This window comes from Ascaphus truei, chromosome 4 (genome assembly GCF_040206685.1).
Source record: "Ascaphus truei isolate aAscTru1 chromosome 4, aAscTru1.hap1, whole genome shotgun sequence".
In the NCBI taxonomy this organism is placed as follows: domain Eukaryota; kingdom Metazoa; phylum Chordata; class Amphibia; order Anura; family Ascaphidae; genus Ascaphus; species Ascaphus truei.
Window position 1 is genome coordinate 221,148,122 of NC_134486.1, and position 23,218 is coordinate 221,171,339.

Consider the following 23,218-nt stretch of genomic DNA (forward strand, 5'->3'; position numbering starts at 1 on the left):
TGCGCCAAATGTTGCTCCTGAATTTTCCTTTTTTATCCAAGTAATGTTACTAATCAGGAGTAGTATATATATTTTTTAGAACTGCTACAGTATGTGACCTGTGACATTGTCCAAAGATGTTAGCCAGCTTTCTGCCCCGTTTTAGGTCAGAAAGTGCAGGAATAGTTAAAAATGATCCATTCCACAGCTTCACATTTACTCAGGCTGGTGGATGGAAAATACAGACCACAGTTTACAATGTGTCTAGTTCTCCCTCACCTGCTCTCCTAATCACTAGCACAGATATTTAGAGCAGAGAGGTTTGCTTTTCAGTCTCTTCTTAGAGGCTGGGGGCTGGGGGTGTCGCTGCTCCCCTGCAACCAGTTTGGGGTGGACGGCCCCTTCAAGTATCACAGTACCAGAGGATTTGCCTGGACACTTGGGACCGAGTTCCCACCACGAACAGATAAGACAAACACATGTTTATTGCCGTATCTAAAAGACTGTATGCTTTATCTAGTGACCCTAAATGAGAGGACATTATTTTAAACTGGGGAACCAGGTTAGTTGGCCCAGCAACAGTTAGAGAGGCTGATTCTGCTGTGTAGTTAGATCCCTGAATGGGATAGGATTTTGTTTATTTGATTTGGTTTGGTTCTTAAAAGTGACACTGTGTGGAATGCTATAACACTGATATGAGTAAACCGCTGAAGGTTAATGTCTGAGTGCCTCCTGCCTACACATGTTAAAGCTGCAGTCCCTTATTTGGATGAAAATAAAGCAGGCAGAAGCCTGAGTTAAGCAACGTAATACTTTGCATGATCCTGTTTGTTGTATAATTAACCCTAGAAGCCTTTGTCGGAAGAACCCAGACAGGCGTCAGCGCTACAAAAGAGGGGCGTTTGTCACAGACCAAACAAAGCTTGTGGGTGGAGCTGTCTTACAAAAAGGGAAGGAGATCAGTCACCAGTATAATGAATTTAATAATTGGACTAAAAATGCAATCGTAATTGAATTAGAAGTAATGACTACTCGGCAGGTAAAATACTATTTTCCTTGACCACCTTCTCCTTCTATATCCCTTTTGAGATTGGAAGCTGCCAATCATATCAGAGCATCAGAAACATATTGCCAGATTTCTACACCAAAAGGTGGCTTGAAATGAAATCCATTATAAAAATAAAATGTGTTGCATTGTAGAACATTCAAATTTGCCTGCCCACTCCTGACCTGCAATATGCATTTATTCAAAAATATTTGATCTTCTTCTCCACTACATCTAAATCACCAATGCATGTTGTCATATTCATCTACCATGACTAATGTAACTTTATACTAACTGGCCTCTTAGGTTACTGTTCTTGAAACGATCTGTAAGGCTGCGTCCAGGGTCAGCGCTTAGGTGCTGACCCGTGCTGAGGTGCGCTGACGCTTCTCAGTGAGCCCCTGCAGCCACAATGGGAGCGGCTTTAGCAGGGGCTCGCGCACGCTTCCGCAAGCGTGCGGAAGCGTAGGTCTTTTTCAAAAGATAGATTTTCGCGCTCACGGGAGCGCAGGGCCTGTCACGTGATCGGTTCGCCCAATGAGGGCGAACCAGCTCCGTGATGTCAAAGCCCCCCCCGACACGCCCCCGGACGGCGTGCGGACCAATGCCATGGAAAGCACCTGTTTTCCCTCAGCTTCCGCGCGCCTCCGCACGGCTGCAGTCCTATGGACGCAGCCTTATGCTGTTACTCAAATACTATCGTTATTATCTAGATCAGTTTTTACTGACATTTTTTTCCACAAGGAACCCCTACTTCATTAAATGAATTGCAGAGATACCCCATCAGAATATTAACAGTTATGTTAATTGAAGGTCCCACATAGCTGGTTAGCAACTGCTAGAGCTGCTGACGAAGAACCAGTGATTGTGGGTTCTAGTTCTGTTGGATCTGACACCAGTACACTATTCCAGTCCCTGGGTGCCTTAGGTTAATCAATTCGATATAGTTCTTATGGAAATCATTTTAGGAAGTGTGGGATGTCTCTCATTTAAATATACTTTGCATAGCTGCCAGGGTACCTCAGGAGTACTCCTTTTTTGGCACAGGCATCTCTCCCTAATTTATTTGAAGGGCGTATTCACCCCTGCACATTTTTCACATTTTGATGGCACTTGAGCGTAATCCACAATGCTTTCAAACTAGACTTTATATGTAGGATATACAAAAATGACTCTAAAGTGATAAAGTTAGAAAATGCATATAGAATGTAAAGAAATAAGATTTACAGGGAAAAACAGATTGATCTCAGTTGCATAAATATTCAACCCTTTTGCTACTGCAGCCCTAAATCAGCTTTGGTGCAAATTAATTGTTTGAAAGGTCACAGAAAAAGTGAAATGGTTACAGCCTTTGTGTAATCAAAGTGGTTTATCTTTTAGATAATTTCCCTCAGCTTTTTAAAGACTTTCAAGCTTCAACTCACATAGTGATCCAACAGAGCAACCATGAAGACCAAGGAGCTTTCTAAACAAGTCACGGATGAAGTGGTAGAGAGGCACAAAGTTTGAGAAGGGTACAAGAATATTTCAAAAGCATTTTTTATCCTTCTCAGCACAGTGAAGTCCATAATTAAGAGGTGGAAGATACATCATACTACCCAGATCAGGTCGTCCTCCCAAACTGAGCAGCTGAGGAAGCACAAAACTGGTCGAGATGTTACTTTAAAGTCAATAACAACCTTGAGTGGTCTGCAAATTTGGGGTCTGAGATGGGAGTCTGTGTACACACAAAAACATTAAGACAGTTCTTACACAAAGCTTATGTTTTCCAGGAGGTAGGGGAGCGCAGGATTCAATATGCAGTGGGAAACAAATAAGAATACAACATAATGCAAATAAAGTTTAAACATTGACAAAATGTTTTGGAGGAATTTCTTTCAGATGTAAACTCACATGATCTCAATAAAAAGCATTTTCAGAAATCAGTGGCAAATTGCTTGATTCTGGCTGGAAAGATACTGATCCCCACTATGAACAGTCTGATGTGAAATACTGGCACTCGGGCGATGTCATAAGTATCAGTAACGGTGTTTAGGGTAAAGAGAGATGGACAACCATAGTGTGATCTGAGAAAATTAACACTTTTTATAAACACAATAAAAAATTGAACACACACAGTGTCTAAAGAACATAGGCACATAATAAAATCTTTAGCGTCATCCGCTTGTTTTCTCCCTGCTGCCTCCATCTCCGACCTCTCAATCGCGATGCGTAATATCCGGGTTGGGGCGCACACAGTGTCCCGGATATTGCCGGTATAAGGAGGGTCTCTGCTGCAATAGCTGCTTGGCTGGGTGAGGTTCAGGATTCCTGTGGTGACGTCAAACTCCTATACCCACCACATCATGAATATAAATTTATGTCAAAAAGAGTGCTACTGAGCATGGCAAATGTATACAACAAAAGACAGGGTTGTCCAATGCTACATCCAATTGACAAAACATATAAAGTAATAAGTATAAAGTTTAAATACATTGACATGGTTTGCAGGCTTATGACGCTTTGGCCAAAGGGTTTAACTAAATAACCAAGTAAATATTATTATTATTATTGAAGTATTTAAACTTTATAATTATTACCATATATGTTTTTTCAATTGGATGTAGCATTGGGCACCCCTGTCTTTTGTTGTCTGCATTTACTGTAATTGACTGTTCTTGTAATCCTTTTTCTGTAATCTAAGCACTGTATTTTTTTATATATTAAAACATTTCATAAGTGATGCTTTGGGCTCTGAATGAACTAATTGCGCGCTGTGGAGAGCGTGTTTACATTTTTTTCTATTGTAAACAGGGACCTGAGACTCTGGCAGATTATTTTTACATTTGCATTTTTTGGGTGATGGAAGCGTATAGATATGATTGTAATTGAGTAAGGGGTTAATATTAACTCAATAAGCCGGACACCATTTCCACGTATTTAAAAATGCTAAAAATAAAAAAAATCTATGTAGATCACAGCTTCACCTTTTATGTATCCAGGACAAAAAAAAACTACAGTACATCACTTTCATTAAAGTCATACTGAGCCACTAATTGAGCCAGCTGTACTGAAGTAGGGATATCCTGAAAACCTGGCCTGTTTGTGGCCCTCGAGGACTGGAGTTGTGCAGGCCTGCACTATGCAGTATATACAACTGGGGATACTATTACATTGAACTCCTTCGTGCTGCAGATTGTTGGAATGGACAGAGAAGATTTGCACTGTAAAAAACAAACAAAAAAAAACTCTGCCTTATTGTCACTGATTGAATTCCTTTGAACATTTCACCCATCTCTAGTTGGTAATATGAATGTTAAAGCTAAAAGGAAAAGTGTATTAAATAATTATGCTTTTTTCATCAGAAGGTAAAAAAAACAAACAAATAAATAAAAGATGTACAGTATATCCTTGGGCCTTCCCTCCTACCCACACATGGGTTACTGACAGATGATACAGTAATTAGTTTTAGGACATACAAATATTAAATAAGTCAAGCACCGTGACAACTGCAAACCTAGATGTTATGTAATGGTGGGCCTGCTGCTGGTCGGCCTGCAGTACCAGCCAGGTATCAATTCCAAGTTAACCTACATATTATGCTGTTCCACTGCCTGGCATGGCAATTTGGGGACTGGCTTATTTGGACCCCTACTAGATGGTCTGTTCAAAAATTATATAACTAATCTCATTCATGGTGCAATATTTTACCTTTTTGGTTTTGCAGCTGGTTTAGTAGGGGGTAGTAGTTGTGGGTTCTAATCTGTGACAGAGTCACTGACTCAGTATGCTGTGTCAGTGAATGGAGAGATGCTGCAGCCAGTTCACCGAGTGTTAATCTCCTCAGACAGAGAAAGCACAGCTGAAGACTGATTAAACAGGTGCTGAACTATCAGTGAAACAAGTGCTTTAAAAAGCAGGAAGTTGCTCACACAAGGTGAGCTTGTTTTTCCACAGGAAGATGGAGAGAACTCTCCCGGCTGGGAAGCCGTTACTGTTGCTCTGGTCCCCCAGTCCTGCGAGGAGCTTTGCTGCTGGGACCAGCTGGGACCCCAACCCAGGATAAAGATACAGATTGCTGCGAGGCTGGACACAGCCTGCTCCCCAGAACCGTGTTCCTGTTTGCTGTTGGAGCTGCATTACAGATAAGACTTTATTATTATGCTTATTGGTTATCGTTTGTGTAGCATATGTTTTGGGCAGGACCAGATTAGCTGGGTGTCCTGTTAGTAAGGGCTCAAGAAGTGAGTTAGTTTCCCTAACGGGAACAGGCTTTATTTTCTAGAAAGTAGTTTTTTTAAGGGACAGTGCACCGTACTTTATTTTGGTTGTGGCTAATAAACCACTATAGTTGAACGTTTCCCATCGTGTCTAGCGTCTTACTGACCCCGCCGCGAGGCCGTCCTGCCACAGGTGGTGTCAGAAGTGGGATGCTACGCCTCTGGGAGTCAGTAGATGAAGATGTGTTGAGACACTAAACTCAAGCGGAAAAAAAAAAAAGATTTTTGCTGAAGCATGGAAGTTACAGCTAGCAAGCGGTGAGTGTAAATTTTGCCCCGTCTGGTATAAAAGGATTGCTGTGTAAAGCTAATGCCATTTGCTGAAGCTATTGAATTTGCAGCTAGCAAGTGCTGTGAGTAAAGTTTGCCCTGTCTGGTAAGAAAGAAAGTGAAAATGGATTTTTGCAAAGAAGTTGCCCTAAGAAGAACCCAGAAGGTTCAAATATTGTAAAGCAAGTACAACTTGCGTGTGTTGTGCAAAGTCAGCCTCATCGGGTGTAAAAAACAAACAAACAAAAAACGGGGTTTTAAAATGGCCGCCATCATGTGTCAGTTTTGCGATGTACATAACCATACAAAACAGTGTCCCTTCAGGCCATATGATGATTATGATGACGACGCATATGTGGCCCCGAGAAGAGAGACGTACCCACAGATGAAAGCTGCAATAGTGACCAGTGTGTGTGTGCCCAGTACCACTGATGTCTCTGGAACTAGTAAAACAAAGAGAAAGAAGAAAAATATTTTTCAAGTGAGAGGAAGTGACCAAACCACTTGAGCCTCCGATATCACGACAACAGGCGTCAGCAAGCCACCGAGATGTGCTGCAGACCGGAGTGATGGGCAGAATTGTCACAGGAACGGTGGCAAAGGAAAAGGAGGAGCAAAGGGAAGCTGAATCCTTGATCCAGGAAAAGAGGCCTTAATTTCTGCACTCCAAACTGCCCACCGTGATTATGATGCCTTGCAGGAACAATTGAATAGGGAGCGAGGAGCGAACGCCGAGGTACAGAGGTGTATACTCCCAGCTATACTTGAGTATGAGGCATTAAAGAAAACAGAGCGTCTCTTATGGAGTGAGTTGGAGGAGCTGAAGACAAGTTTGGATAAGGCCAACACCGCAATTGCTAACATGGAATCAGAGAGAACAAGTCCTGACTGGAGACTATGCTATGAGATGTCCCAGAGAGATGTGCAAAACTTCAAAGACTTAGAAGTTTCTCACCAAGAAGCTAGCATGCTCAAAACAGAGCTGGAGCTCTCACGCCAGGAGGGCCACTGTCTAACTACAGAGCTGGGTACTTTGAAGAAAGCCAATGAGACGGTCCTAAGGAATATAGAGACTGTGAAAATGGAGAATATAAACCTGAAAGAAGAGGTTTTAAACCTGACTGGTCAGGTCAGTGATGGGACTGAGAAGCTTTACCATGCGCAGAAAGTGAAGACGCAATTGGCGCAAGAAAAATTAGAAGTACAGGCTGCTCTGCAGAATGCAGAGAAAATGCTGGAAAAAGAATGCCTCGCCCTGGAGCAGCTGAAGATCACGTTGAGCGCCACAAGAGCATCGCTGGAGGTGGAGCTTAGAAGCCAGGTGACGCTGTGTGAGAGGGAACATGAGAATGTCCAAAGACTGAAGCAAGAGCTGGAGAAGCAGAGAGGCAGTGCCATCCCAATGAGTCAGTATACCAAGGAGAAAGAGGCCTGGGAAACAGAAGCAGCAGCGATCCTAGCAACAAGAACTGCAGAGCTCAAAAAGATGGAGAAGGCGTTGATGCAAACTCAGAGTAAGCACCGGGAAGAGGTGAAGGCCCTGAGAGGGGACTGGCAGCTTCAGATTGAAGAGTTGCAGATGGCTGAGCGCGAGATACAGCGCGCCAAGACGGAGGAGGTGTCCGTCCGTCAGGTGGCCTGCCTGATGTTGCACCATGAAACCGAGATGGCTGATATCCACAAGCGGCTGGACTACAAGACCAATGAGGGGGCCCGGCTACAGCTGGAGCTAGACAAGGTCCGGGAGGAGCACCAGCAGCTGCAGGTCCAGAATAAAGAAAGAGAGACAGATTTAAGCCTTGCTTTGAGTCTGCTAGGAGACGTAGAATCGCGACTCAATTCTAACGAAGATGAACTAGCAGCCACACTGAGTGAAAGAAGAAAGGCAGAAGGACTGCTTCAAGACCTGAGGAAGGACCTGGAGTCTGAGTGTGCTGGCCGCAAGATGGCGGAGAAACAAAAGTGTGACCTACTGCACCGACACACTTTATTCGAGCAAATACCCAGTATGTACCTGGCAGATACCTGGAATGCGCCGCTCCTCACCTCTGACAAGCCCCGTTGCGTTTGCCTTCCCAGCCTGGGTTCATGCCTGGCTGACGGGCGGCTAATCTGTTAAATGATAATGATAAGGATTTAATAGGCTGCAATGCTTCGCGTGTCTACCAGATGGCATAAATTCATGAATTGTAATACAGTATATATATATATACTGTGCAGTATTGCAGCCAGCGGGAATAAAATGCTTAAATCCCTGCATGGAAAATACCTCAATGCACTCGGGCAGAAAACAGTCACAAACCTCAATACACCCGGGTATACCCGAATTCGTGGGACTAGCCAAGCTCGAATAAAGTGTGTCGCCAGTGTAGTCAAGGAGCTTGAGGCTCTGAAGACTGAGCGGGACGCTACGTTGAACTCTACGGCTGCCCAGCAGGAGGTTTCTCAGATGAAGCTGGAGGAAAAGCTTACAACCCCAAGACAGACGTTTGGGTCACTGAAGCAGTCCAAGGAAAAGGTGGCGGTAGAGATAAAACAAGGGAGGCACTCCAGGAAGCATGACCGTGATACCGTTGCAGAACTACAGTCTAGTTTCCACAAGGCACGGAATACGAAGGCCAAATTGCGATGCACTAGCACAATAAGAATCCAATCAAACTACAGTGCCCAGGGGACACAAAGTGGATTCCTAGCCATGAGGGCAGCCACTGGGAAGAGAGAGCCGCGAATGAGACGGAATTGTGCCCGTGATCATAAGTGGAGAAGGACCGCACAGATGGTCCAGCAAATCTCCCAACAGAGTAAGTTAAAGAGTCAAGACAGAAAGACCCAAGCCTATGAGTCTGCTGACCGTAAAAGAGAGGTGCCATGGGGTGCACTTCGGGTTAATAAGAATCCCGACCCAGTTGAAGTACTAAAGATAAATATTGTGGAACCCAACACTGAAGGTACGCTGATGGAGGAAGGTCCAAAAACCATCACCGCTAAAACAGAGTTACAGTCTTCACAAGAGAAGGCCAAACAGTCACTGGTGAGTGTATGCAATGAGCTGACCAAGGTCAAAGCTCTTCTACAGGGTGAAGGAGACTCTGGACACAAGGAGATAGTGAGGTACCAGTCCTCAGGCCCAGGTGGCCTGGTAATTACCCCAAAAAGAAAATGCCTTAATTGGAAGGCAAGAAAAAAAAAAAAAAGGGGGGAGGGAAGGGCCGACGTCGGACATTTTCGACAAAGATGTTGGTGCACGGGCCGCTCCACAGGACAATGTTTCGCTGGGAAGAGGGATATGTGACAGAGTCACTGACTCAGTAGGCTGTGACAGTGAATGGAGAGATGCTGCAGCCAGTTCACCGAGTGTTAATCTCCTCAGACAGAGAAAGCACAGCTGAAGACTGATTAAACAGGGGCTGAACTATCAGTGAAACAAGTGCTTTAAAAAGCAGGAAGTTGCTCACACAAGGTGAGCTTGTTTTTCCACAGGAATGTGGAGATAACTCTCCCGGCTGGGAAGCCGTTACTGTTGCTCTGGTCCCCCAGTCCTGCGAGGAGCTTTGCTGCTGGGACCAGCTGGGACCCCAACCCAGGATAAAGATACAGATTGCTGCGAGGCTGGACACAGCCTGCTCCCCGGAACCGTGTTCCTGTTTGCTATTGGAGCTGCATTACAGATAAGACTTTATTATTATGCTTATTGGTTATCGTTTGTGTAGCATATGTTTTGGGCATGACCAGATTAGCTGGGTGTCCTATTAGTAAGGGCTCAAGAAGTGAGTTAGTTTCTCTAACGGGAACAGGCTTTATTTTCTAGAAAGTAGTTTTTTTAGGGGACAGTGCACCCGTACTTTATTTTGGTTGTGGCTAATAAACCACTATAGTTGAATGTTTCCCATCGTGTCTAGCGTCTTACTGACCCCGCCGCGAGGCCGTCCTGCCACAAATCCTATTATGCATGACATGAGTAGTGACCATTGCAGTCACTTGGTGCTTTAGTCTTGTCAGCACAATGTAATTATTATGGACATCCTTTTAGGAAGTGTGAAATGTGGCTCATTTAAAAATACTTTGCATATTCCTTAGCCTATCTCCCAGGGTACCTCAGGAGTGCTGCTTTTTGAGCACAAGAATCTCTCCCTAAGTTATATTGAGGGAACATATATAAAACTTTAGATGGTCGTGTAAGGATTCTGCTTGATCTGTGCCGGTTTTCACTTCGGTCCAGGTTTTCTTTCAGTCCTGCCCTTTCTGCTCTCTGTGGCCATTTTGGGTACTGGCAGCCTGCTTTATAAGGCTGCAGTTACGTTAGGGAGTTGCCGAGCAAAGTTCTGTGTGTTTGCAGCTCCTGTCTTTGTAGTTACGCCTTATCCTCTTGCTTGTTTTAAATTCCTGTTGCTGACCCCGGACCATGAACCCGACCTCGCTGCCTTCCACCTACCGTGACCTCTGCTTGCCTCCTCGACTTTGCAACTCTGCTGCCAGCCCTGACCTCTGACCTCTCTGCCTGTCCCCTGGACTTTTCAACTCTGCGCCAGCCCTGACCCCTGATTCAATACCGACTACGGATACTCTTACAGGACTCTATCTCTGGGTTGTGGTCAGTTTATTTGTATCCCTACCTCAGCCCTGTGGGTCCGCCTCCTAATTTGAGACGAGCACCGTCACAGGTCCTCCTTGAAAAAATTTTGCTCAAAGAATTAAGAAGGGACACATATATACATGTTTATTTGCCGTTTTTGGTGTTTAGCGATCCTTCAGTATCTAATTAATTTTTCATTGAAATGATCCTGTACCAGCACTGCCCACCCACATGCACAGCATGTAACACAAGTGAACCTCAAGGGATATGAATCTTTGAGGAATGGCCTATAGTGTGTACATGTTAATAGTGATCAAGTACGGGCTTTAAATTATAAATGTTGAAGTCCTTTATAAGACTTCTGGGGAAGACAATAGGATAATCAAAGCCCACTGGCTTTTGGTGAACTGTTGGTATCAATTTTTTGATGATTCAAAAACCTGACAATTTTTCCGGATACCACAGAAAGAGATTTCCATTGAGTATATAACATGGCTGGATAACAAAAAGATTTTAGGAAATACAGAGCAACAGATACCGGATACTTTAGAATAAATATGTTAAATTTCATGTCTGAAAACATTTTGTCATTTCCAATCCACACTTCTAAAAGAAAAACATTGATTTACTGTTTACAAAGTATCTCACATACTAACAATGAGTTTCCTTTAGAGTATTCAGCGCTTGTGAATCTCAACATTCGGTATTTGAAGAGGTGCGTCCTCTTCTTACATCTGTATTGGATGGGTAAGTGTATAAGTAATATTAGTTTTTTTTAATTTAGAAATAGTATTTCTGAAAAGTAACAAGTTCTTTTTACATATGTGTGTTGTTGCCTTATTTGAAACAAGGGGTCCTCGGGAGCTGAACAGTGGTACTGTCTACAGGCAACAAAGACTCCCTGTCCTGAAATATTTAACAAGAATTATGCTCCATGGGAGAAAGACTATAGCCCCTTGCGGCAGACTCACTCTCATGGTTATAAAGAAAGAAAATACTGTATATCCTTGTACATTGCCGCTTCCGATTGGGTGACCCCACAGCCATCTTTGTTTTTCTTTGCAAGTACTGTCAAATATATATATATATATATATATATATATATATATATATATATATATAAACAAACATCACAGCTTGCACTCAATGTACTGGTTCATATAGACAGGTGATAGTTTCAAATAATAGAAAAACAACATTACCATTCTCTCATCCGGTAAAGAAAGACTGCACTCGGTTCAGTAATCATGAAAAACTGTATTGGGCATCTGAATAGAGAAGATAAGTCACCCAATCCGACGTTTCGGTCCTGGACTTTTACTGGACGAGAGAATGGTAATGTTATATATATATATATATATATATATACAGCTAAACCCCGTTATAACGCGGTCCTCGGGGTCCACCCCGAGACCACCGCGTTACTAATGGGGTCGCGCTAATTAAAAAAAAAAAATGGCCGCCGCATCAGTGCATATTTACCCCGCGGTCCCGGCTTCCCCCTGTCACCGCGTGACAGGAGATGGGAGGGGGGATTCCCCTCCGGCTTCAGCTTCCCCTGTCACCGCGGGACAGGAGATGGGAGGGGGGATGCCCCTCCGGCTTCGGCTTCAGCTTCCCCTGTCACCGCGTGACAGGAGATGGGAGGGGGGATACCCCTCCGGTTCCGGCTTCCCCTGTCACCGCGGGACAGGAGGGGGGATTCCCCTCCGGCTTCAGCTTCCCCTGTCACCGCGGGACAGGAGGGGGGATTCCCCTCCGGCTTCAGCTTCCCCTGTCACCGCGGGACAGGAGATGGGAGGGGGGATGCCCCTCTGGCTTCCGCTTCCCCTGTCACCGCGTGACAGGAGATGGGAGGGGGGATTCCCCTCTGGTCCGGCTCCCCCCCGCCACAGCACAGGGCCCTCGCGCCGCAATACAGGGCCCCCTAGCGCAGGGTCGTCCTGCCCCCCCCTCCCCCCCCCATGACCCCCCGCGCTGCACCGGGCCATCCCACCAGCCCCCGCAGCATCGGGGGCCCCCGCAGCCATCATCCCCCTCCACCGCAGCACCACCCCCACCGGCACGCCCCCCCCCCCCTGCAGCCACATGCCTCACCAATCATCCCCAAGGTAAGGCTGATTTATGTATATGTGTAGTGTGTGTGTGTGTGTGTGTGTGTGTGTGTGTGTGTAGTGTGTGTGTAGTGTGTGTCAGTGTGAGCAGTGTGTGTGCAGTGTGCAGTGTGAGCAATGAGCAGTGTGTCAGTGTGTGCAGTGTGAGCAATGAGCAGTGTGTGTGCAGTGTGCAGTGTGTGTCAGTGTGAGTGCAGTGTGTGTGCAGTGTGAGCAATGAGCAGTGTGTGTGCAGTGTGAGCAATGAGCAGTGTGTGTGCAGTGTGTGTGCAGTGTGTGTGCAGTGTGTGTGCAGTGTGTGTGCAGTGTGTGTGCAGTGTGTGTGCAGTGTGCAGTGTGTGTGCAGTGTGCAGTGTGAGCAATGAGCAGTGTGTGTGCAGTGTGAGCAATGAGCAGTATGTGTGCAGTTTTTTGTTTTTTTTTAAACGGGAGCCACGGGAAAACCGCGTTATAACCGAATCGCGGTATAGCGAGGCGCGTTATAAAGGGGTTTAGCTGTATATATATATATGTGTATATATATATATATATATATATATATATACACAACATTACCATTCTCTCGTATATATATTATATAAGCCCAGCAAGCTCAAACGCCCACACCCACCTAATCTTGACTATATGTAATGCCACATCGAGTGCCAGAGGGCTGTGGCAAGAGAACATAGCAAACGACAGGGTGTGCCCAGTGCTACATCCAAATGACAGAACATACATGGTAATAATTACAAGAAATAATGCTTCAGTACTAATAATAATGCTAATACTAATAATAATAAAATATGTTTTTTTAGTTAGATATTTTGGCCAAAGCATCACAAGCCTGCACATCAAACGTCAAGGTAAACCATAATAAGTGCAAGTCCTACACTTCACTGCATACTGTTCCCTATACCTCTGTATGAGGGGGAAGAACCATAATAGATTCCTTACCTGCAGCAAAATGAGATCCATCATTAAAAAGGGGGAGGTGACGTGAGCTTATTATTAATTTGGATGTAGCACTGGGCACCCCCTTGTGCTATGTGCTGTATTTAATACATTTATTTTCATTCACCTGAGTGCTGTCTCCTTTTTACTGCTATGCAGTAATATATATATATATATATATATATATATATATATATACAGGTATATATATATATATATATATGTATGTATGTATGTATGTATGTATGTATGTATGTATGTATGTATGTATGTATGTATGTATGTATATATATATATATATATATATATATATATATATATATATATATATATATATAGCAATCATACACATTTTAAGTTATGGTGGGTGAAAAAGGCCACAAAAAAACCTCCACCGTTAGCATACAGAATAGCCAATAAAGAATATCACTTGTGAGCACATTCACATGTCTTAGACAGGTCGGCAACCCTGCCTTTCAACCATTATCACCTAGCACAGGGTGTGCAAACTTTTTTCCCTACACCCCCCAGCTGACGGTCCCCTCATCTCCGCACCCCTGCTCCAGCATCGGCGCTGGCGTCATGACGTCATGTTACCATAGCAACATGATGTCACATGACCTCGCTGCATCATTTGACGCCGTGTTGCCATGGCGACGCGTGTGAGAAGCCGCCGGAGCCCAGGTAATTTAGATTTACAGAGGTCCTACAGCTTCCCCGGTACTTAATTTAAGTGCCTTTGGAAGCACGCGAGGCCTCTGTAAACCCAGCGCCCCCCCGCACTCAGTCTCACTCCCCAGTTTGCACATCGCTGACCTAGCATACAGTGCTTCCACTGCAGCCACGGGTCATTTGCATGTAATTTCCCAGGATCCTTTGCTGCAGTGGAAGCAGTGTATGCTAGGGGACAATGGTTGAAAGGCAGGGTTCAAGACCTGTCTAAGACATATGAATTTGCTCACAAGTGATAAGTGATATTCTTTATTGGCTATATATATATATATATATATATATATATATATATATATATATATATATATATATATATATATATATATATACATGTAGAGGTATCAGTACCGTGTTAGCAGAGCTTCAATAATCAAAAAATAAATAGATGATACCGTTCTGTGGCTAACAAAATGCTTTTATTTGTGCGAGCTTTCGAGATACACTGATCTCTTCTTCCGGCGATGTTACAATGAATGAAGCAAAAGGTATACTTAAAAACAGTGTCTCTTGGAATGTTATCTGTGCTGTTCCTTCCCCCGGTGTGGATGTGTTTTATGGCTAGAGGTGTCAAAAGGTTACTGAAAGCAAGTGAAGAAAGAGTGTGTATGTGTATCAGTGTGAATAAAAAGGAATGGAGAGCCCACAGTATATACAGTGCTTTACACTAGGTGTGTGTGGAGTGGGAGTGGATATAAATGGTGTATATCCACTCCCACTCCACACACACCTTGTGTAATGCACTGTATATACTGTGGGCTCTCCATTCCTTTTTAGTCACACTGATACACATACACACTCTTTCTTCACTTGCTTTCAGTAACCTTTTGACACCTCTAGCCATAAAACACATCCACACCGGGGGAAGGAACAGCACAGATAACATTCCAAGAGACACTGTTTTTAAGTATACCTTTTGCTAGTGTAGCCAGGTCACCTTTTTCTCCCTGGAGACCCCCCTTCCCTGGCGCAGCTCGATCGCGGGTACTGAAAACCCCGACGGCTGCTTCCAAGGGTGGGGGCTGGAGCAGGGAGCAGCGCGGCTTCTCCTGCCTGCGGCCGGTTGCCGGGGACGCGATCGGGCCGTTGCTAAGGCCGCGATCGCGTCTCTAAGGTCCCGGCGGCCGCAGAGCAGGGCGCCGCCATTGCGCTTCAAGTCGCGCATGCGCAGTGAGTCCCCAGCGGCCCCGTTATCTCGCGCATGCGCAGGGAGGCTGCGAGAGGCAGGGAAGAGTCGCGCGAGGGCAGAGACAGAGCAGGAAACAGTGAGGCAGCCATTGGTAGTTCGCGCAGGCGCAGGAGAAGCGCGCAAGCGGTCCCAATGGTGTAGCAGCCCCCTGGGAACTACAATTCCCAGGAGGCATAGGGAGACAGGCACCAGGTGCCTGATAGTGGCCAATAGGGCTGGAGGAAGCTCAGCCCGGGAAAAGAGATACATTTCCCGGGCTTTGCATGAGTCACGGCAGTCAGGCAGAGGAGAAGGAAGGAGTAGGAAGGGTGCAGGGAGCGCGTGGCTCCTGTACCGAGGTAAGGGTTCTCCCTAGATCCCCAGGCAGGCCCCAATTCCCGGGAAGGGCAGGGGGTAACTGAAGAGGGACGGCCATAGCTAGGGAGGTCACCCTTAGGAGCGGAAGGTGCAAGTTTGGCAGTGCCACAGCGGAGAGGGCTGTGGGCACTGGCAAAGAGGCACAGTGTGCATGCAGTGGAATTGCTGCGGGATCCAGGTGGCTGTGTGTGATTGCAGCTGTCTGTGTGTGTTGTCGCTGCATGTGCTGGGCGCAGTGCGTGCAGTGTGTGTGGAGCGTGTGTGAATCCCTGCAGGCTGACAGTGTGAGCGGTGTGTCAGCTGCAGGTGCTTTAGGAGTAGCTAGTTAATAGCTAGTAGCCAGTTACAGATAGGACTGGGTAGCTAGGGGAAAGGGTGGGGGCAGGTTATGTTCCACAGGCCCTAGGAGTTCTCCCCAAGCCATCCCAGGTTGCGGTTCATCAGGGACAGGCCCTAGGTTAGGGTTCCTGTCCTGATAGTGTTGCTGTCACTCTAGGAGTAGTTAGTGATAGGAAGGGATAGCGGCGGTTGCTGTTCCCATGCGGTTGGTGTTGCCGTGATCGGTTGCAGTTCCCGTGGAGCGGTGGGACCCTCGTTGGGGTCCACCGGCAGAGTACCTGGAAAGGATCAGACGGACGTCTGACCCTTTGAGAAGAGAGTTGCGGTCCCGAGCATCGGAGTGCTCGGAAGGTATCTCAATATATAAGTGCACCAACAGGCCTAGAGGTTTTAGTGACTGCGCAGTCACCCACGATCTCCGTAGGAGTACGGGACATTGGGTGGGGGTTACAGGACACTGGGTGGGAACACCAGACATTGGGCAGAAGGTGCTCCAGTATTGCATAAGGTTATGATGTTGTGTAATGTCTTATATGTTCAGTAGTAAAGTCATTAGTTATAATATAAATCACTGTGTGTGTGGTTTCTGATTGGGTTCCTATGTAGGGTCATTCTACACTTCCCTAGAATCCTACATAGGTGGAGGCGCTGCACCAAGAAACGTTCCAGAGGATTCACCCCAGGCTCTCACTAGCGGAGGCTCAGACCTCCTGTGAGCCTGCAGGTATACGCACCACACCGGTAACACTGCATGTTCTACTCACCCACACTATATATGAGATTGGGTGGGGTGGAATACCCGTTACACTTCATTCATTGTAACATCGCCGGAAGAAGAGATCAGTGTATCTCGAAAGCTCGCACAAATAAAAGCATTTTGTTAGCCACAGAACGGTATCATCTATTTATTTTTTGATTATATATATATATATAAATATTTATGTATATATATGTATATATATTTGTTCGGCGAGTAGATTTTTTGGTGATTTGTCGACCACTGTATATATATACATAAATATTTATGTATTTATGTAATATTGATGTATTTATGTAATATTGATGTATTTATGTAATATTGATGTATTTATGTAATATTGATGTATTTATGTAATATTGATGTATTTATGTAATATATATATATATATATATATATATATATATATATATATATTGAATACTTTACCATCAGTGGTAATGATAAAAATAAAGACAGCACTCAGTAGTAAGGTCCAAAGAAACCTGTATTCAGCAATGTCACACAAATCCAACATTTCGATCCCCCAAATGGGATATTTCTCAGGGGGTGTGTGCCTGTATATTACTGTATGCTCATTTGCATGTCTTGCGGTGATGTCACCAGCTCTCCAAGCATGAGTGATCGGTGTCCTGCTAATTTTTTAGGGCAGAGTGGAGGGGCGAGGCTATTACGTCAGGGTGTGTGGCTATAACGGGAGGGGCGTGTCATTGGCTGGACAGGGACTGTCTCTGTATGTGTGTGTGTGTGTGTCTCTCTGTGTGTGTGTCTCTGTGTGTGTGTCTCTGTGTGTGTGTCTCTGTGTGTGTGTGTCTCTCTCTGTGTGTGTGTCTCTCTGTGTGTCACTCTCTGTGTCTCTTTGTGTGTGTGTGTGTGTGAAAATGGAGACATTTTCTCTCTACCCCCTTCCCTCCCCTCCCCCCTTCCCTCCCTTCTCTCCCCTCCCCTCTCTCCCCTCCCCTCCCTTCCCTCCCCTCTTCTCTCCCCACTTCCCTCCCCCCGTTGCTCTCTCTCCCCCCCATTGCTCTCTGTCTCCCCCCATTGCTCTCTCTCTCCCCCCATTGCTCTCTCGTGCCCCCCGCGCCCTTGCCTCCTCTCAGTCCTCTCTCCCCCTTCCCTCCCCCTTCCCTCTTCTCCCGCTCTTCCCCCCTTCCCCCGCTCTCTCCCCCTCTTTCCCAGCTCTCTCCCCCCCTTCCCCCGCTCTCTCCCCCTTCCCTCCTCTCTCCCCCTTCCCTCATCTCTCCCCCCTTCCCTCATCTCTCCCCCCTTCTCCTCATGCTCTCCCCCTTCCATCCTCTCTCCTCCCCGTCCCTTTTCTCTCCTCCCCTTCCCACCCCTTTCCCCCTTCCCTCCCCCCTTCCCTCCTCTCTCCTCCCCTTCCCTCCCCCCTTCCCTCCCCCTTCCCTCCTCTCTCCCCCACTTCCCTCCCCCCCTTCCCTTCCCCCCTTCCCTCCCCCCCTTCCCTCCCCCCCTTCCCTCCCCCTTCCCTCCTCTCTCTCCCCCCTTCCCTCCTCTCTCTCCCCCCTTCCCTCCTCTCTCCCCCCCTGTCACGGTAACTTATGACAAGATAGAACAAACACCAAATATCTGGGTTGAACTGAACGAGGCTTAGATATAATAAAATATATTTATTCCTTAAAAAGGGGAACACAGCAATATAGTACAATTAACAGGCAAGAAGGTAACACTTACTTAGGGTTTTGGAATGGAGAAGTATCAGCTAGCAATTCTCCAGCAATCCGGTGACATTCAAGGTGAAATCAGAAGAACAACTAAAACTGTAGGGTTGACACAGTTTATATCCCTTTGTAACCCTATGCTTAACATTGAATACAGACTAATGGTGAACAATTATCTGTATCCAATCCCTAACGTGGAAACACAGTTTAACCCATGCCCCCCAGCTAGTTAGCCCATGTGTACTGGGACTCTGAGGGTCTTATTTCTGTAGCCCCATAATTAAATCAGGGGCGACGACCAGTCTACCAGATGAAGTATCTGACAGGATCTTCATTGTTTGTAGGTGTAGATATAACACTTACAAACCACTCCAGTTTGATGCTTCTCCGCCCTCAGGTAAACAATTAGAGTGGCAGAGTCTTTTGATCAGTACTTGGTTCCTAGACTTTGGGTCGCCCCCCTGACCATTTGCATTCCTTTGTGTGAAGGAATCTGCGCGGGTTTTTATCCCCGCCTTGGAATACAATATTAAAGTTAAAACACAGACATATTCAAATATCCGGTTCCGTTAGGTACAGCAGGTCCAAACTTTCCAGATCTTAATGCCGGAACTGGGAAATCATATGATCCAAGTTTCAGCCTGCTGCGACCTTCAGAACCGGAGATACACAAATACCACATAAACTATTTCATACTTTAACACAATCTTCTCTGCTGTAAAATAAATCACAGTTTGTCACTATACAAATATTAACCCTTGCCCTCCCAGATGGATCCCGGTGTGTGTGTGTGGTGCAGACACTGACATTATAATGAAACATGGGAACAGGGGAACATACATTTTCCTGACATGACAAGGTGTAAGCCACATTCCTGGACCGCAGTCCAGTTAACCCTTTGCCACCCTGGTGAGGTAAGGGGGTGGCCATATGGGGTGCAACCCCTTTAATACTGGGACAACCCCCCTCTCCCTCTACACCCCCTTCCCTCCCCCTTCCCTCCCCCTTCCCTCCCCCTTCCCTCCTCTCTCCCCCCTTCCATCCTCTCTCCCCTCCTCCCCCCGCTCTCTCCCCCCTTCCCTCCTCTCTTCTCCCCTTCCCTCCTCTCTCCCCCCTTCCCTCCCCCCGCTCTCTCCCCCCTTCCCTCCTCTTTCCCCCCTTCCCCAACTTCCCTCCTCTCTCCCCCTTCTCCCCCTTCTCTCCTCTCTCCCCCCTTCCCCCCCTTCCCTCCTCTCTCCCCCCTTCCCCCCTTCCCTCCTCTCTCCCCCCTTCCATTCACTTGGGAGTATTTCTAGTGAAATTCTATGCAATTAGTTCACATCTCCCTTAGTCAAGCAGTTCTCGCAGCCCCAAAACATATAGCATGAAAATAAGCAGATATAAGCAGTCTCTTAAGAATAAAAGTCTTATCTGTTTCTTGGAGGGAAAATCTCACTTCCTGGTTCAGCTTCAGGTGCAGTAGTTTTCCCTGTGTCTTGAATTCAGCTCTGCTGTGCAGAGCTCAAGACCGCTCAGCTCCAGAGATCTGGGTTTCTTTTGGTCAGTCTCTCCTGGGACTCAAGAACCTCTGCTCTGTCTCTCCAAAGGTCAGCTCTCAGTCAGAGCTAGGGAGGAGTTACTTCCTGTCTCAAAGGCAGGCTTTTTCTACTACCTGTAATCAGGCAGGTGGTGCTAGTTAATTTGCTACCAGCAGTTAACCACCACACTGCTGGATCAGAGGCACCTTTGTGAACAGGGATAAGTTCCCTGTTACACCCCCCTTCCCTCCTCTCTCCTCCCTTCCGTCTTCTCTCCCCCCATCCCTCCTCTCTCCCCCTCCTCTCTCCCCCTTCCCTCCTCTCTCCCCCTTCCCTCCTCTCTCCCCCGTTCCCTCCACTCTCCCCCCGTCCCTCCCCCCGTTCTCTCCCCACTCCCCTGTCCCTCCCCCCGTTCTCTCCCCACTCCCCCCTTCCCTCCCCCTGTTCTCTCCCCCTCCCCCCTCTCTCTCCCCCCCTTCTCTCCTCTCTCCCCTTCCCTCCTCTCTCCTCCCTTCCCTCCTCTCTCCCCCTCCCACTTTCCCCCCTTCCCTCTTCTCCCCCCTTCCCTCCCCCGTTCTCTCCCCCCTCTCCCCTTCCCTCCTCTCTCCCCCCTTCCCTCTTCTCCCCCCTTCCCTCCCCCTTCCCCCCCCGCTCTCTCCCCCCACTCTCTCCCCCCCGCTCTCTCACCTTCCTTCCTCTCTCCCCCTTCCTTCCTCTCTCCCCCTTCCTTCCTCTCTCCCGCCCCCCCATTGCTCTCTCCCGCCCCCCATTGCTCTCTCCCGCCCCGCCATTGCTCTCTCCCGCCCCCCCATTGCTCTCTTTCCTGCCCCCATTTCTCTCTCTCCAGCCCCCAGTGCTCTCTCTCCCCCCCCATTGCCCTCTCTCCCCCCCATTGCTCTCTCTCCCCCCCATTGCTCTCTCTCCCCCCATTGCTCTCTCTCCCCCCATTGCTCTCTCTCCCCCCATTGCTCTCTCTCCCACCCCCATTGTTCTCTCTCTCCCCCCATTGCTCTCTCTCCCCCAATTGCTCTCTCCCCCATTGCTCTCTCTCTTCCCCCCATTGCTCTCTCTTTCCCCCCCATTGCTCTCTCTCTCCCCCCCCATTGCTCTCTCTCTCCCCCCCACTGCTCTCTTTCTCCCTCCCATTGCTCTCTCTCTCCCCCCATTGCTCTCTCTCTCCCCCCATTTCTCTCTCTCTCTCCCCATTGCTCTCTCTCACCCCCATTTCTCTCTCTCCCTCCATTGCTCTCTCTCCCTCCATTGCTCTCTCTCCCTCCATTGCTCTCTCTCCCCCATTGCTCTCTCTTCCCCATTGCTCTCTCTCCCCCCTATTGCTCTCTCTCTCTCTCCCCCCATTGCTCTCTCTCTCTCTCTCCCCATTGCTCTCTCTCTCTCTCCCCATTGCTCTCTCTCTCTCCACCCATTGCTCTCTCTCTCTCCACCCATTGCTCTCTCTCTCTCCCCCCATTGTTCTCTCTCTCCCCTCCATTGCTCTCTCTCCCCCCATTGCTTTCTCTTCCCCCCATTGTTCTCTCCCCCCCATTGCGCTCTCTCCCTCTCCCCTGCGCGCACTTCTGCCCCCGCGCTCTCTCTCGCCCTCCACGGTCTCTCCTACCCCCTCGCTCTCTCCTGCCCCCCCGTGCTTTCTCCCCCCCCCGACCGCACTCTCTCCCGCTCTGGGGCAATTACGGTAAAGGAAAATACTCAATTGCTGGGGAAGGTGGTGGTTTCTGGTTCATAGTGTACTTTGTTTCTCTATTGCTCGTACGGCTGATCTCTACTGTAGCAATAATTACCCACAGAACAGTCCTTCTCCACAGTGGGGTTAATTGGTATTGACATGTGTTACAGGTCATTAATGGCAATAGTATAATTCAAAAACTAAAAATTCTGTTGGGGGCGTTAAAAGATGATTTCATGATTTCTATTCTATTAGTATGTTATCTTTTTTTCAGACAGAGAGACTAAGGCCGCGTCCACGCGCAAGCGGTGCAATAAAAATGCTGTAAGGCAATGAGCGCGGCCATAGACCGTGCAGGCACGAGTGCGACGGGGCGCGCTGCGCATGAAGAATCGCGCAATCCTACAGGCCATGTATTGCTCTAGTTACAGGCAAGCGTGATGCCGAGCGCGGGCACCATGGACGCAGCCTTAGGCTCCAATATAACGCAAAAATTAGTATGACTATTTGTTTTCACACAATAATTGGAAAGGATTCCTGTAACACAGGAGATAAATATGTTCAATTTTATTGCATAATGATTTCATATTACAGAAATGTACATTAGTTAATGAGAAAAATATACATGAATAAATGCAATGATCTGAAAAGTTTTTTTTACACATGCGGCATGACATATGCATGCACATTCTTGAAAACAGTGTATGATACATTGACATAAAATAACCTAGTGATCTAATTTTTAGGTACAATGTTTGCATCATGGCATATGGACAAACAGGGAGTGGGAAAACATACACAATGATGGGACCTCATTCTGATGATAATGCCACTCTTCCTAAAGAAATGTGTCTTGGAATAATTCCACGAGCTGCAGAGGAGCTTTTTTGGTAATAAATTTATATTATAATATATATAGATGTAGCTTGGTCCCCAAGCATCCCTTTACCTCCGCTGCAGTGGTGGAGAGTGCGGCCAGGCAGGGAGGTTACTGCCGGGCGAGCGTGTCGCCGGAGGTCCGTTGTGGCTCCCTACGCAGGGCACAGCCATTGTTAGAGTAGCTGCGCATGCACAATGATGCATCGCACATGCGCAGAGAGCACACAGAGTTGCAGCACACATGTGCAGTACAGTAAAGGAGTGGCGGTCATTATTCCAAGGGCTCCGCGAGGGACTACAAGTCCCATAATGCACAGGGGCTGGAAGTCAAAAGCAGGCGCACAGCCAATAGGGCTGCAGGCTTTTCCTGCCGGCAAGTAGATATTTTTGGCACGCTTGATCACGCTAGTCAGTCGGAAGCATGACAGCAATGGATAGGTAAGGTCCAAGGAGAAGTACTTCACTGGACTAGGCCAGAATATCCGCTTGGTCCTAGCTAGACCCCTCACGATTAGCTTGTGTGTTGTAGGGAAGGCCCCAAGACATGGACGCTCCCCTTAGCACATTAGTGTTAGTCAGCACAACTCTGACAGACGCATGCGGTGTGCAAGGCCTGCGTCTGGGACCAGACAAGGCCATCAACCCAGAGACTATCCTAAGGTGGGACCCTCCAACCGAATACCACGCCACATGGAGGCGAATCTTCGGTGGACAGACTGATCTATGGTTTGTTAGTACCCAGCAGCACCTGGGGGCTGAAGCGCCCGGGAAGATATATCTATATGTGCACCAACAATTCACTTGGGCAGCGCTGCCACACACTGGGTGGGATTGGCTATTGTGGCCTGGACACTGGTGCACCTGCACCCAAGTACTGTGGGGACATTCCGCAGGTTGGTATACCTATACACTGTGTTG

The 23,218-nt window shown here is 47.2% G+C and overlaps 1 protein-coding gene across 5 annotated transcripts in view; it reads left to right on the forward strand.

Moving 5' to 3' along the window:
* The window catches only part of KIF25 (kinesin family member 25), a 205,931-nt gene that overhangs the window by 108,839 nt on the left and 73,874 nt on the right, over positions 1-23,218 (forward strand). For 3 of the 5 annotated variants that reach the window (XM_075596912.1, XM_075596915.1, XM_075596911.1), the window contains exons 9-10: positions 10,799-10,873; positions 22,168-22,311. In XM_075596912.1, coding sequence (XP_075453027.1) covers positions 10,799-10,873; positions 22,168-22,311 — 219 coding nt within the window. The remainder of the gene's footprint in view (positions 1-10,798; positions 10,874-22,167; positions 22,312-23,218) is intronic. The other 2 variants (XM_075596916.1, XM_075596913.1) reach the window with 1 other exon arrangement.